Source organism: Drosophila grimshawi, unplaced genomic scaffold, assembly GCF_018153295.1.
Source record: "Drosophila grimshawi isolate 15287-2541.00 unplaced genomic scaffold, ASM1815329v1 contig_848, whole genome shotgun sequence".
NCBI lineage: Eukaryota > Metazoa > Arthropoda > Insecta > Diptera > Drosophilidae > Drosophila > Drosophila grimshawi.
Window position 1 is genome coordinate 11811278 of NW_025063692.1, and position 16201 is coordinate 11827478.

Sequence of the window (16201 nt, forward strand, 5' to 3'; positions counted from 1 at the left end):
GATTCGATCTCATTTATAAAAATAAAAAAATTATAAAGGATCCTAGTATGTTCGAAGTGTGTTACTTGCAAAATACCTTTTAATTTTGGTGACTCGCTTTCATATTGTGTGAGATATATGGTTTTATTGATAGGCATCGGTTTGGAGAGGCAGAGTGGGCGTGGCCATCCAAATTTTATCAATATCTTAGGTGAGTTACCAGTAACATACTTTCAAAATCTGCTGACTCTAGCTTACAAATTGTGGAAGATATGCGCATTTCAGATTTCTAGGGGGCGGCAGGTGTAGGCATGGTCTAAAAATGTATATGCCGATCTTTGAAGGATTTTACCAACAAGTTACCTTCCAAGTTTGGTCACTCTATTTTTAAAAAGTTACAGCAAAAAAATACCAAATGAGTATTTTCAGCATTTACATTGTATTCATCGCCACAAGCAGGTGTTCAGTGCGAGCATGTTGTGTGTGCGAGAGTGTGTGTGTGTGTGTGTTATTATTATTGTTAAGGTTAACTAACAACTTGTTTAATGCCTTAGCATTTGCGCATCTTTATATATATATATATATTTTTGTTAATTTTGTAAGTTAAGTGCGTCGAACGGAAGCCAGAAATGCTGCGCCTACTCATAACAAACTGCAGTCGCACCGATATGCTCAGGTAATAGACCCCCTCCCCTCCCCACCCCTTTCCTTAACGATCTCCTCCGATAGTGCTGTAATTGCCAAACTCGGCCCCGCCAACTGATTTTACACTCAACAAACTCTTTACACATGGCCTCGAATTGTTGAAACGCGCGCAGTTTTCCGCCTCAGCCAGCCAATGTTCAACTTGACGATAAAGTTGGCCCTTTACGCATACTCTTTTGCAGAAACGGTATATGCTGATAGTGTTGTGAAACTTGACAAAATCCATTGTAAAACGAATGTGCTAAAATCGCAACATTTTAACGTTGATTACCATTTTAATAATTAAAACAGTTTGATTTATTGCATTGTTTCTTTTGTACCGGTTCAATTGAAAACTATAAATTGTACGTATAAATTTTAATAATTGCGCTATCTCGAAACTGGTGATATGAGTTCTTGTATGATAAACTATTTGCTACTTACCGCTTTATCTTAAAACAATTTACTACTTGGGAGTATAAAAATATAAATATAAGATAAAGTGCTGCAATGTTGATATGGATTCACTCTATATATATATATATATATATATATATACACATATATATGTGTGTGTATATAAATTAGGGTTTGCTAGGGTAAGCAAATTTCGGCGTGCCGATGAATAGTTGAATCTTTCCTACTGTTGATTATGTCATCGAACTGTTTGTTGTTTATTCTATAATATATACAGAGTATAAATATATGTATAAAAATGTATCTGTGTTGCTTGTAGCCGCAGCTTGTTGCAATCACCGACGCGTCTGCAGAATGCCAGCCGATTGATGCGACAACATCAGCATATAATGCGGCCAAGACCGACGACGGGTCCGCCTGGCAATTGCAGTTTACGAGGAGCGGTGCAGACAACACGTGCCCTGCTGCTGGGCGGCGCCACTCTGGGCGTGGGCGTGGCTGTGCGCGGCTGGTGGGCAACCCGATTGGTGCACTGCGAGGGCAATCGACTGGCTGGCGTTGTACAGCACACGCTGGACCAACAGGAGGAGGATCAGCAGTTTGACTGGCGTCGCCTCTGGACATATCTGGAGCCGCACACATGGGAGCTGCTCGGTGCTATTTGTGTAAATGAGAAATGGGAATTGAATGCTCAATGATTCACTGCAACACACACACATTTCCACATTTTATACACACACACACACATTTTGCAGGCGGCACTCATTGTGGCGTTCATCAACATACGCATACCCAATCTGCTGGGGGATCTGGTGAACACGCTGGCCCGCTATGCGAACACCTATGTGATGGATCCCATCAATAATTCGTTTGTGAGGGATGTCAGCAAGCCGGCGAGCAATCTGTTGAGCCTGTATATGCTCCAGTCGGGCTTCACCTTCGTCTACATCTATCTGTTGAGTCGCGTCGGTGAGAAGATGGCCGCCCGTCTGCGACAGGATCTGTTCAAGCAGATTGTACTCCAGGACATTGCGTTCTTCGATGAGAATCGCACCGGTGAACTGGTGAATCGCTTGACGGCCGACGTCCAGGACTTTAAGACATCGTTCAAACAGTTTGTCGCCCATGGATTGCGGAGCAGCGCCCAATTAATCGGTGGCAGCATCTCCCTGTTCATGATATCGCCACACATGGCGGCCATTGCGCTCGCCAGTGTGCCTTGTGTGGTGATGTTCATGTCCTATCTGGGACGCAAGCTACGATCGCTAAGTAAAAGCTCACAAGCGCAGGTGATTCCAACAATCTCAATTTCAATATGTCGACTCCAAATAACTTCTCTCCTTCCTGCCAGGCGGAACGGGCGACGGGCGTCTGCGAGGAGGCCTTATCCAATATACGGACGGTGCGGTCCAGTGCCTGCGAGTACCGTGAGATGCAGCTGTTCGAGAATGAGACAAACGAGGCGGCACGTCTGGCACAGGAGCTGGGCTATGGCATCGCTGTCTTCCAGGGATTAACAAATTTTTTCCTCAACACACTGGTGCTATCCACGCTCTTCATGGGCGGCCATCTGATGTCGACGGAGAGTCTGACGCCGGGCGCGCTGATGGCATTCCTCGTTGCATCGCAGGGTGTGCAACGTTCGTTGTCCCAGGGATCAGTGCTCCTGGGCACCATGATTCGTGGCATGACCGCCGGCAGTCGCGTCTTTGAGTTCCTTTCCCTCCAACCGAAAGTGGAGCTGCTCCGTGGCTATGTCATACCGTCGGAGCGGTTGCACGGCGAGATTCGCTTCGAGAATGTCTCCTTTGCGTATCCCATGCGACCAGATCATGTAAGTTTTTTTTTTTAATGATTCATTTATTTATTATAAATTCAAAATTTGATTTCCATTTATTATGAATGCTGTTAAATTCAATTGCATTCAGCACTTTAACATTTAAACATATTCAACAAATTGAATAATTTTATAAATGAATTGAAAATGTTGCAATTCCAAAATTAATCGATGCACTTTTCCAATTTTTGGTTGCAGATCGTGCTGAAGGACTTCAATCTGACGCTGCGTCCCGGCCAGACGGTGGCGCTGGTGGGCGCCAGCGGATCGGGCAAGTCAACAATAGCGGCACTCCTCGAACGCTTCTACGAACCTACCTCGGGCAACATTAAGCTGGACGGCTACAAGCTCTCGGACATATCGCCCTACTGGCTGCGTGGCAATGTGCTCGGCTTCATTGAGCAGCAGCCAATCCTCTTTGGCACCAGCATATTGGAGAATGTGCGATACGGCAAACCGGATGCCACACGAGACGATGTTTACGATGCCTCGAAACTGGCCCAATCCCATGACTTTATCACTGCCCTGCCAGATGGCTATGCGACGCATGTCGGCGAACGTGGCACCCAGTTGAGTGGTGGTCAGCGACAGCGGATTGCCATCGCCCGGGCGCTGGTGAAGAACCCACGCATCCTGATCCTCGACGAGGCGACGAGCGCCCTCGACGCGACCAGCGAATCCGAAGTGCAAAAGGCACTCGACACTGCCGTACAGAATCGCACCACGCTAGTTATTGCTCATCGTCTATCCACGATACGCAATGCCGATCTGATTGTCGTCATGGATCAGGGACGCGTTGTCGAGGTAAAAGACCACACAATCCATCATTGCCGAAACTTTTCGTGCAAGCGAATCAAGATTGCTTTCAAACTGAGGCAGTTATAAATTGGGGACAGTGTTTGCGCCTCATGAATAAGTATTATTTGATTGCTGACATTTCCATCATTTCCATTTTCGTTGTAGACGGGCAAGCATGATGAGCTGATGGCGAGGCGTGGACTGTACTTTGAGCTGGTGCGTCAGCAGGAGCGAAGGGAAATCCAGGAGCAGCAGCAGGAGCAGGCGCAGGCCGGCGAGGAGACGATAACCAAAAATGTGCCACAAGTGGAGACGGCATAGGCAATCCCAATCCAATAGTACAATAATACGAATGCAACGAAATAACAAATGATTCCCTGTACATACGACTTATTTAATTTATTATTTTTGATCACATAAGAACAAATTGTGCGTGTTTAACGATCCGCTCGTTAAGAAATTTGATCATTTACAATTCTATTAAGCAAATGGAACAGATGGTGTTCATGTTAAATAAAAAATAAAAAAACTAAAATAACAACCAAGTCTCATTCAAATTTCAGTTCCACAACCTCCACAACCAAAAATAATTACAAATCGTTGGCGGCAATATTATGAAAATTGCAGTATTTTTATGGTATTTATCGCTGTGGTCACCTTTTTTTTTGTATACACTTGTGCGCTGTGGTATTTTCGCGTCAAGCGTTTACGGTCACACTGAACACTAACGCTAGTCTCATTTTGGTTTTTTTTTTAAACAAATGTATTTGTTTTTTTATTTTCGAACTGTGTGCAGCAATTTAAGTGGCCAAACGTGCGACCGGTAGTGCAAAAATGATGTGAGGACGAATATAGAAAGAGATTCGCAATGTCCGTTCAACAGCAGCAACAAAATATACGATAAATTATGTAAGTGTGTGTGTGTGTGTGTTTACTTTGTTTGTGTATGTGAATTTAGTTGTTTTGCCAGTAACTACTATTAGCAAGAATGCAACAACAACAAAAACAATAAAAACAACAATAGCACAAGTTTGCTATTTGCTGTCATTGTTGTTCCCGTTCCCCCACACAAATTTCAATCAACCATTTGTCTCTGTATGTGTGTGTATGTTTTTTTTTGTTTGTGTTAGTGTATTCGTCATTTTGTGTTTTTTTTTTATTTATATCTGTGCACATTTTGCGTCAGCGTTGCCTGCTTGCTTCATTAGTTATATTAAGCTCTGATATTAGTGTTTAGTGCAAATGAAGTCATTTGTTGTTGTTATTGTTGCCGTTGTGCAAAAATAAGTCACACAATTTCTTCAGGGTCAATGTTGCCAATAACAATGGGATTCCACTCCCCCCCCACACACACACACACTCCACATCTGCCCTGGAATTCCCATAGAGTTGTGCTTATCGGTTCGTTCCACTGAACTAGTTTCTAGTTTGCAAGTGGTGTCACGTGATAGGTTGCCTTTACTAGAATGTGCAACAAATGTATTTATTCAATATGCCGGCTGTGACATCATACTTACATTGGCGCTTAACCACAGCCAGTAGATGTTAAATATAGCTTCTTTCGACTTGATTAAATACATTTTGCTTGCTTTTAAGTTATGCAGTAGTTCATTTGCAAAACCGGTTCCATAAACAAAGACTTGCGAGAACATCAATGGATGCACACGCTCTTTCGAGATTAATCGAGCTCTCTCTCTCTTTCTCTCATCAGTGCTGCAAACTTCATGCAAGCCAGTAAAGTTAAAAGTCGAAAAAAGCAAAATTATTATTTACTTTTAAACTGAACAAAATGCATTTGATGTCGGTAGTTTTTAGCATTATCATAACAACAACTTGAAGTGAAAATTCATTGACTTTTAGAGATTACAATTACTGTTGTCATAAATGAAGAGAAAGAGCCAAGATTATGCGTAACATGTGCAAACTGAAATAAAAGCTAAATTTGACGGGTTATTGAAAATATTGGCAGCTCTCATCATCATTATGTTCTCTCTATTTATATTTGTTTGCCAGAAAGCGGACACATACACGCGCACGCAGACACACACACACACACAGATACATTTCCACATGCATCAACAAAAAGAACAACAACAACATGGCGCGGTGCTGCCAACCTGCGCCAGTTGCCTCTGCCCGCTGCTGGCGCACAATCAAAATGATGAGCCAATAGTGATGGCACTGGACCAGCAATGGCACTGCGACTGCTTTCGCTGTTCGGTGTGCGATGCCCATCTGCACAGTTGGTATTTTGAGCGGGAGAATTTGCTGTATTGCCGTGAGGATTACTATGCCCGTTTCGGTGATGCCTGCCAGCAGTGTACGGCCGTAATAACGGGGCCCGTGATGGTTGCCGGCGAGCATAAATTTCATCCGGAATGCTTTTGCTGTGCCGCCTGCGGCTCCTTCATTGGCGAGGGTGAATCCTATGCCCTTGTCGAACGCTCCAAGCTGTATTGCGGCCAGTGTTACGGCAAACGGCTGCCCGTCGATGCCCGGGCCCGCATTACCAATGCCGGCAAACCGATGCATTCCATACGGCTCGTCGAGATACCCAAGGATGCGACGCCGGGTCTGCGTGTCGACGGCGGCGCTTTGGACGACGGTTGTCCCACGGTGCGGATAACCGAGTAAGTTCCTCATCATACATCTATCACCAAAAAATAATAACAAAAAAAAAAAAAAAGAAACACTTTAAGTAGAAAATATAGACAAGCTTTAATTACTAAAACTTAACATAAGCTTTGACTTAAAATACTAAAAAAAAAATAGATAAAAAAAAACAACTAACTAAAAAAAAAAAAATTTAAGCGCTTTTTGGTCTAAGAAACATTTGCTTAACAAGAAAGAAAGAATTTATAACATTTATTATATTTAGATGATAATATTTTTATTTGTTATTTAATTTTTGAAAACTAGAACTACGAATTTTAGAATTAAACTTGCATTGTTTGTTTAAATAATATATTTTTTATTCAAAAGCTAACATTTTTCAACAATTTTTATAACTGGTGCTGGTTTCATGCTTTTCCTTTTCTCTCTCCCCTTCTCTCTCTCTCTATTTGTCCCTGTCTCTTTCTCTCCCTCTGTCCCGCTTACACGCTACTGTCTCTCTGTCTCTGTCACACTGTCTGTGTCGCATTGAAAAGCTTAATTTGTAAATTCTATGGTCGCATGGGCAAATACGCCTTCTCCCTGCTTACCTCGGTGGCGGATCGTTGTTGTGCTTCATATAGGTAAAAAAACAAATTCGAAAATTGCTTTCTTCGGCATGTCGAAGATTACATAAACTTGCAGACTGGAGTGTCATCAGAAATGTTGTCCTTCAAATCGTCCTAAATCGAGACTTGTCCTGAAATTGGCAAATCACTTGGAAAACATTTGCAAACTTATTTAATAAATAATATGAGTTGAGAAATGACTTCTTAAAAGAAAAAAAGAAGAAAAAGATATGGATATATATATATATATATATATTTATATAGATAGATACTCCTCTGCAAGTGTATAAATAAAAACACAGCCAACAAATTCACGAAACTAATTCACATAAAATCGTTGAAATTAATTGGAATTCGTTTGGTTTGTAGGATCGATGTAAATCTCACGAATCTGCACATCGGCGACCGCATCCTGGAGGTCAATGGCACCCCAGTGAGCAACTCATCCGTGGAGCAGATCGACAAGCTGATACGCAGCAATGAGAAGATGCTGCAGCTGACCGTCGAGCATGATCCGGTGCAGGTCTGTCGCAGCTGCAGCCAGGCGGATATACAGCGTGCCAGTTCGGCATCCACGCTGATCCTTCCACTCAGCACATCCGCTTCAAGCGTGGAGGTCGGCGGACGTGGACGCGAGCGACTCTACAAAGCGGCTGCGGCTGCCGCCGAACCCAGCGGCAAGATGCGCAAAATGCGACAACAAACGCTGCAAACCGTGCAGCAACAGCAGCAGCAACAACAACAGATGCAACAGCAACAACAACAAGAACCTCCTCCTGCCCCATCCTCTCAGCTGAAGGAGAAGGAGCGCTGCTCGAGTCTGTCCAAGCTGCTGGATGAACAGCATACGGCCCAACAGCATTCAGCGCATCCGCAACTCTATGATTTATCGCGGACGCAAAGCTGTCGCGTTGTCCAGAAACCGCAGCGCATCTTTCGCGCCACCGATCTGGTGATGGGCGAGAAACTGGGCGAGGGCTTCTTTGGCAAGGTGTACAAGGTGACGCATCGTCTCACCGGTGAATTGATGGTGCTGAAGGAGCTGCATCGTGCCGACGAGGAGGCTCAGCGTAATTTCATCAAAGAGGTGGCCGTTTTGCGTCTACTCGATCATCGACATGTGCTCAAGTTCATTGGTGTCCTCTACAAGGATAAGAAACTGCATATGGTCACCGAATATGTGGCTGGCGGCTGCCTAAAGGAGCTCATCCATGATCCAACACAAACGCTCAGTTGGCCGCAACGCATCTGCCTGGCAAGGGATATTGCCTGCGGCATGAGCTATCTGCATTCCATGAATATCATCCATCGTGATCTCAACTCAATGAATTGTTTGGTGCGCGAGGATCATTCCGTAATTGTTGCTGATTTTGGTCTGGCCCGTAGTGTGGACGCACCACGTTTGCCCGGCGCCAATCACAGTGCCAGCACCAGTGTGAGTCCTGCTCCTGGCGCTGCAGCTGCTGCTGGAATGGTGGGTGGCGGTGGTGGATTCGATGGCCACAATGCCATGTCGCCCAGCGGCACATTGAGGCGCAGCAAGAGTCGACAGCGACGCCAGCGATACACAGTTGTTGGCAATCCCTACTGGATGGCACCCGAAATGATGAAGGGCCTCAAGTACGACGAGAAAGTGGATGTCTTCTCCTTTGGCATTATGCTATGCGAGGTGAGTTTTCACACATCGATTCAAATATTGAATACAATTCGACTCACACAGCCTGAAATGAACAGCTGTTGCTTCTTCTTCTTAAACGTTCTACTGGCTGCATATCACTCAGCTGTAATTATTCAAACTCTTTGTTATTAGTCACAGTAATATTTTCGAATTCTGCTTTATACTTTGCATTCGTTAACGTTTGTTATTTATATATAACGCAGCTCTAACACTTCTTCCTTGTGTGTGGCATTCGTAAACAGTGCACAACCTGTTGACTGCTACAAAATTGATTCAATTTGCATTTCAATGATGCTTCGTAAACGTTTTACTGGCTGTAGTTGCATGGTTGGTTATAGGCACAGTCTAGCTATCACCTGCGTGTTTTTAGCTCTATTCGTAAACGTTTAACTGGCACTAATAATTTTGCTTTACTCACATTACTTTCTTATAGATAATTGGACGCGTCGAGGCCGATCCGGACTATATGCCACGCAACTCGGACTTCAGTTTGAATCAGCAGGAGTTTCGCGAAAAGTTCTGCGCCCACTGCCCGGAGGCGTTCGTCAAGGTTGCCTTTGTGTGCTGCGATTTGAATCCGGATATGCGTCCCTGTTTCGAAACGTTGCACATTTGGCTGGAGGAGTTGCGCCAGCATCTGGATGCACAGCAATCGCCGCCGGCGCGTCTCTTGCATGAGATTGAAAACTTTCAGGATAGCTACATTAGCTCCGAGGATGCACTCTCGCCAACCTCACAGCGCAGCCTGGACAATCTAACGTTGGCGGGATCAGGAGCGGCAGCAGCAGCAGCAGCTGCCTCACAATCACAACCCGAAGTCATTGCGCACGCTTCAGTCGCTCTCGTCGAGGAGAAGGAGAACGTGGAGCTTGTGGAGAGTGTTGTGATGCGGACGCATGATATACCCAAATCACCGCATCTGGGCAAGGATTTCTCGCCCAGCGGCGAAAGATTGCGTGACAGCATGCGCGCCCGTCGACGACAGCGTTTCTTGGGCGGCACACAACAGTCCCAGCAGCAGCAGCAGCAGCATCATCATCATCAGCAACAGATACAGCAGGAGCAGCAGCGTGGCGCCACACCAGAGACCACATCCACGGATCGGGCGCTCAAGCAGGCGCTGAAAAAATGTCGTCCGTTTGGCGAAAAGGGTTATCTGGTTGATCTGCGTCCTGGCGCCGAACTTCAGTTGCAGGATGTGCGCGATTTGAACAACTATTCGGATGTGGACTCCAGTTGCGATACGAGTCTCAACTATCATGAGATAAATGCGACGCCGACGCCAACGGCAACGCCACCGCCACCGTCAACAACACCACCGCCACTACCATCATCGCCATCATCACCATCGGCAACACCACCATCACCACCAGCTGCACATCCGCACGAGCATCGATTGGCCTTCGATGATATGCGCACACGACTGCATCAGTGCCGCAGCAAGTTCGAGCATCTGGAGGAGGCGAATCGTCGCAATTTCAGTCAGTCGCAGCACTCGATGCGCAACTTCTTCAAGACGCCGCCGGTGGCACTCAAAATGTTTCAGCGGCTCGAGCATGAGGCGACCCTAAATGGCGGCAGTGCAGCACCATGTCGTCGCAGCACACAGCGCATCAATCAGACGCCCATCTTTGGCAGGCGACAGCTGCCTTCGTTGCTGCCCCAACTGCAGCAAGCCGAGTCACTCAAGCATCTGGCGGCCGTTGCACTGCCTGCAACAGCAGCAGCAACAACAACAGCAGCGACAACTGTTGCATCCAAGCGCAGCAAAGCAGCAGCAACGATTGCAATGGCAATATCAACAGCAACAGCACCAATGACAGCTACTACAACAAGTACAACAACAGCAATTGCAACTGCAACTGCAACTGAAACATGCTCGCCACCTGCTGTCTCCGAATATTTGCCCAAGAAGCACAAACTGACGCTGCCGCTGCCGCTGCCATTGCTCTCAAATGCACAGCGTCCGACCAATTGCAACAACGGTCGGCAACAGCATGGCAGCAACAGCAAGTCAAAACCACTGAAAGCAGCAGCAGCAGCAACAACAATAAACAACAGCAGCAGCAGCAACAATTGCGTTTCACCCACACGCCACCACAGGCCGGGTTCGCCCAGCAAACATTTGGCTCAACGGCACACAGCGGCCACTGCCCAGCGACAGCATCATCATCATCATCATCATCATAACAACAACAATAATAATAATAATAATGGTAAACTCGATATCTATCTATATCTATACATAGCATAACTTTCACTTTGTGAAATACTCGTCCGAAGTGGAAACACTTTTGCCAGAATGCGAGGAGCAGTTTAGAGAACTCCCCCCAGAAAGTTGTTCATATTAAGATACTTGTGAAGTTAAGAAAGAAAAAGAAGATATATAAATATCGTGTCCAAAATACGATATATTAATTTACATTGGTCAAATGCAAAGTTTTTCGCCATCTTCAAATTTGCTGTTCTAATCAAAGAAACTTTATTTTATTTTATTATTATATATTTCTGTAAAGTAGTCCTGAGACCATCCGATTCCAGTCTTGGTCATATCGGCTTGACTGTCAAGAAGATTAATGCCAAATAAGCTCCTTTGCCACTTACCAACTTACAGGGTATATCAAGGCAGATATAAATATATATTTAATTATTTATTCTTTAAGTATTATTGCTTTCCAAATAAATAACATTCTCTCCTCTCTCTCCAGTTTTATCGTCCGCCCATCATCAGCAACAGCAGCAGCAGCTGACGAAGAGCAGTCGGCTCAGCATACTTAGTCCGGAGAGGGTGCATCGTTTGGGGGCCCGACTCAGCGATCAGAAGCAGAAGATGCGCGAGGAGGCAGTGGCAGCATCAGCAGCAGTAGCAGCAGCAGCAGCAGCCAGCAGCAATGGACATGGACATGGACATGGACACAGTCGCCATGTTGGGTTGGCAGCAACGGGCAACGGTACGGCTGCATCGGAGCGTAGAAGAAGAGCGCCACCATCGCCGCCGGTGCGGACGCATTTCAATACACGTTGTTAGCTGTTATACGGCAACTGTTATACAAATAATGTTTGCTGTAACTGTTAGAAGGAGCACCGATTTGCAACAGTTCATTCCTCACAATACGGTCATGCAACACATTCCGCAGTCGCAAACATTCCGAAAAATACGAAAGAAAAGACAGAAAAAAACAAACAAATGAAAAAACCAAAACAAAATGAAAAACCGAAAACGACAAATTCAACGAAGCTTGACGACAAACAGAAAACCCAATAACGAAGCGAAACGGCGCTGCCATCTAGTTATACGAAAACAGTGGCAACGCAGCGACGGCAGTTGATCTTCAAAAAAAAAAAAACTGTCCGACTAGAGTAGTATTAGAAGAAGAAGAAGAAGATGAAGACGAAGCACTACACAAGAGAGAGAGAAACAGGATAGCGATAGTTGATGGTCTGGTATAAAGGGAGAATGCAAAGCAATGAAATACACAACAACAAAATATGTTGCGAAACTTCCAGCAATTAACCCAACTGTAATACAGCTTTTGTAATATAGCACAAAGCAAACTGCAGTGGCCATTTTTCAATGGCATCTAACATATAAGATATATGCTCAATTTTTTTTTTTAAATAACAACTGTTATACAACTCCGTTTTTTGTTAAAATACAATTTTTTTTTTTTATTTTCGTTTATATATAACATATACTTCCCATTACTTGTAGTATATAATCTAAACCCAAGCTTAAGTGCCTGTAAATTAGAAAAGGTTGCAATATTTACAAATTGTATTAAAGGGGAAAAAAACAAAACAAAAACAAAACTAGCATCTAAGCTTACAGGGTATTGCATTGAATTAACAGTTGAACAACAAAAAATAACAGAATTAAACTAAAACTATTAAATGCTAAGCAATTTTCGGCAATGAGATGACAAAAATAAAAAACAAAAAAATACAATTACGAATAGAAATGAGAGAGAAGGAAAACCTTGTGCCATGGCCCACCATACGCAGCGAATGCGAAACAGAGAAAGAACGAGACAGCGAGAGAGAGAGAGAGAGACGACATCGACGAGAAGGACGACGATGACAACGTTGTAAAAAAATGTCTGTGTTAGGATGGGAAAATAAAAATAAATAATTAAAAAAAAAGAACAAAAAATACTAAAAGAAAAAAAAAGCTGCAAAAGTTGATAAGACAAAAAAGACAACAAAAAGAAAGGAAAAACAATTATTTTTTTATATACATACATACATATATATTCCATGTTAGTGCTTAAATCTAATTTATTATACATAGTACTTTATATACAAAAACAAAAGCAAGATGAAGAATAACAAAAGAAAAACTTATACCCTCCTATATAAAACTAATACGACTACGAACCTAAACAATAATTGTTGCACAAAAAGAAAAAAAAAAGGAAGAAAAGACAATTTATATACTGCTTACTATATATATATATATCTATATAACTCGATTGATATTGAGAAACCGAAAGTCTAACTTATACTCGTGTACTTTATTATGTACTCTAACTGTACTACGTATGTGAATATATCTATTGTGTAATACAACAAATACAACAACAACAATTGCAATTGCTCAATGCAGAATTAGTTCGTAAGTAGCACATTGCTAACTGTTATAGACCGACACACACACACATACACACACATACACATACATACTTGTGCTGTTAAAACTGTTATACAAACGCTGTATTGTACTTTACATAACTAGGCATACAAATTGAAAAAGGCTTACCATTAATTGCTATTATGTTACCACGCTCCCCACACTCCCCAAGCTCCCCTCAAATTTCAGCCCTCCAATAACTGATTTATATATATATATAACTGATGCCATTTGCTTAGCTGTTATATTTACAACAGTAGATCCGTGTGAATGTGCGCCTCTCAATGTTTAAACTAACTCGACATATGCCTAATTACATTATACATAAATTTAGTAATACTTGAATGTATATTGCCTCTATAAATATATATATATATATATTTTTGTGTGCAGTTGATAATTATTATGTTTTAAAAAATACATTTGAATCCATCGAAAACCCTATATAATGCATTGAATGCCCCACATCTTGTTTGATTACTTACGTTGTTGGGAAGGGTATTTATTATAATGTTCATTTTTAATGGAAATTTCAATTAATTGATTTCTACAGATCTGTTTCTGAAATAATTCGTATTTCAAAGATTATATAATATTTGTGTGTAATTTTTGGCATAGTTTCATGATTTTTATACAGCTATCAAAAATATTTATTTAAATCGATTATAAATTAAATTTGAAATACAATTTTCGGCAAGTTTCAATTTGCATGAAACATAAAATAAAAATAATGCCAGTTGAGGATATGAGTAATTTTCAAGCTCAATTATCATCATGCAGTGTTTGCTGTTGTGCATCATCATCATCATCACTTCATCATCATCATTACAAATTGACTGACTTTTCGGAGCCGAGTTCACGTGCACCGAAGAAAAAACAGAAGATAAAAAAGCACCCCACCACCCAGTTGCCGGTCCATAGACCTGAGCCCCAGTTCAGTTGAGCTTTTTGTTTTTTGTGTGTATCTGGTTTTTCCGCATTGTTGCTTCCAGGAAACCACACACACACACAGAGAGGGACAAAAATAAAAAAGGGCAATACCGACAGGTTGTATCCATCGTGGAATTTGTCCCAGACCATGGTTCCGAATACATACGTATGGATCGATAAAGTTTGCCCTGGCCGGGCCAACAGCCCAGGACAATTGTTATACATACACACGGCAATCACATACACACACACACAAACACACATGCATACATACATCCTATGTACATATGAACACATGCGCAGTGCTATCGTTTCCTGGAGCATGCATTTTACATAGTATATGGTACATGGTAAACAATTGTGTTTACATTATTTATGTTAGCTTGGGCAGAGCTGTTAGCGAGGCGCGACGCTGCTGGGTTCATGCTATGGTTTAACAGCTGTTAAGACAGCTGATTTTACAACGGCAACTCCAGCATAAACAGCTGCTGGGTTGCTTGCTGCTAACTGTATGATGTCTCTTTGGCCATTGATTGACTGTCTTTACATATGCATATGTACATACATGTACATATGTATATATGTAAATACGTATGTATGTAAATTATTGGTGCATAACGTGAGGATATTATGGATATCAATAACAGGAGAAACAGCAAATATTTGCTGCAATCATTTGCAGCTGCTGCTGCACTACTGCAATTGACGTGACGTAGCAGCGACGCCGGCTGCAGCAGCAGCAGTTACGTATTCAAGGTCTACATTTGTGTATCGATATACGAACGTTTTGTGTACATACATATGTATGTATGTGTGTATATGCCATAATTTCGTGAGTGTATACGCAGCCTATTTACATATGTGTGTATGTATATATTTACATACGAATGTGCACATGCAAGTATGTGGATACATAGTATACACACACACCTAGAGAGAGAGAAAAATGTTAGCGTATTGGAGCAATGGTCGTTGTTCTCGTTTCAACCCCCAACACGAAACGCGCCCCTTTTGCACGATGTACTCGACGTATTCGTCGTGCCCATCGGCCATCGGCCATCGGCCATCGGCAGTCGTCACCAGCTTGATTTTGCTTTGCGTTTTGCTTTTGCTTATGACGTGCTCGCACGTACGCGACGTACTCACAACTGTTGTTGTGTATGTGTGAGTGTATGTATATCACGTCATACATGCACAAACTTCTATACATACATACATACATATACATGGAATATTATTTCGGTACAGTGGGAACTCGCTGGCATACACGCTCGCTAGCTGTTCAATTTAGTGCAACTGGAAATGTTCTAGCGCTCCGAGCATGCACTGTACGAGCTTATGCACATGTATGTATCTGTGTTGTGTGTGTCAAAAGGCATACATACGTAAACAGTGAGAGCGTGCGCGCATGCACTGAAAAATGTGTACAACAGCACGCGGCAAACAGCCCAGTGGCCAATTGAATTTCGAATTTAATTAGACAAATGCTAGCAATATTTATATAAATATACATGTAATTACACAATGATAGTTATTTACTTGCATTTTTATCAATTTTTTAATTTATGCATATAACATACAAACGTCTCAACAATAACTGCATGCTTTTATATGTGTTTAATTATTGAATCCCGACAACCTATTCATCAGCGGGACTGTATGACCTGTGTATGTGCGCATTTACCACTGGGTCGCCTGTGCTGTTGACTATTTGACGTGCCTGTTTTTTTCTTTTTGTTTGCTTTTGCTTTTGCTTTTACGCTGCTTTGCTTTGCGCACCGCTCATTTTCATCATTCTGTAGTCGAACGTTGCCGCGTGAAGTTACGCTTACGCTAAACATTCTTCGGCATTTTGCTGCTCACACAATATTTTAGCGTCACTCGTGTACGTGTCTCTGCTGCTGCCTGCTCGCTCTCTGAGTGTGTGTGAGTGTAGTGAACGAGTGTGTGTGTGTGTCGAGTGTATATATTCTCTGTGTCTGCTGCTGTGCTGTGCTGTGCAGTCGACAAAGACGTACGAAAAACGTAAC

The 16201-nt window shown here is 42.8% G+C and overlaps 2 protein-coding genes across 4 annotated transcripts; both read left to right on the forward strand.

The window, feature by feature from the left end:
• Window positions 1-446: 446 nt before the first annotated feature.
• Window positions 447-4104, forward strand: LOC6565967 (mitochondrial potassium channel ATP-binding subunit). The gene is made up of 6 exons (XM_001992544.2): window positions 447-655; window positions 1400-1745; window positions 1836-2369; window positions 2432-2914; window positions 3116-3721; window positions 3881-4104. Exons 1-6 carry the CDS (start codon window positions 609-611, stop codon window positions 4034-4036), a joined length of 2172 nt encoding a protein of 723 aa, XP_001992580.1. The 5' UTR covers window positions 447-608; the 3' UTR covers window positions 4037-4104.
• A 306-nt stretch (window positions 4105-4410) lies between these two features.
• On the forward strand, window positions 4411-12418 carry LOC6565968 (LIM domain kinase 1). Of its 3 annotated transcripts, XM_032738565.1 has the most exons (6): window positions 4464-4624; window positions 5729-6345; window positions 6865-6951; window positions 7306-8605; window positions 9048-10830; window positions 11323-12418. In XM_032738565.1, the coding sequence occupies exons 2-6, from the start codon at window positions 5786-5788 to the stop codon at window positions 11640-11642; spliced, it is 4050 nt and encodes a 1349-aa protein (XP_032594456.1). In that variant the 5' UTR covers window positions 4464-4624; window positions 5729-5785; the 3' UTR covers window positions 11643-12418. The 3 variants fall into 3 exon arrangements, with proteins under 3 accessions (XP_032594457.1, XP_032594456.1, XP_001992581.1); XM_001992545.2 differs by lacking the exon at window positions 6865-6951; XM_032738566.1 differs by lacking the exons at window positions 5729-6345; window positions 6865-6951 and having other exon boundaries at window positions 4411-4624.
• Window positions 12419-16201: the final 3783 nt, after the last annotated feature.

Excerpts from the sequence above, each read along its gene's own strand:
- LOC6565967 (XM_001992544.2), top strand. The coding sequence starts at position 609 with ATGCTGCGCCTACTCATAACAAACTGCAGTCGCACCGATATGCTCAG. Across the intron at positions 1,746-1,835 it reads AGCTGCTCGGTGCTATTTGT|GCGGCACTCATTGTGGCGTT; the intron begins GTAAATGAGAAA and ends CACATTTTGCAG. Across the intron at positions 2,915-3,115 it reads ATCCCATGCGACCAGATCAT|ATCGTGCTGAAGGACTTCAA; the intron begins GTAAGTTTTTTT and ends TTTTGGTTGCAG.
- LOC6565968 (XM_032738565.1), top strand. The coding sequence starts at position 5,786 with ATGCATCAACAAAAAGAACAACAACAACATGGCGCGGTGCTGCCAACC. Across the intron at positions 6,952-7,305 it reads CGTTGTTGTGCTTCATATAG|GATCGATGTAAATCTCACGA; the intron begins GTAAAAAAACAA and ends TTTGGTTTGTAG. Across the intron at positions 10,831-11,322 it reads CAATAATAATAATAATAATG|TTTTATCGTCCGCCCATCAT; the intron begins GTAAACTCGATA and ends CTCTCTCTCCAG.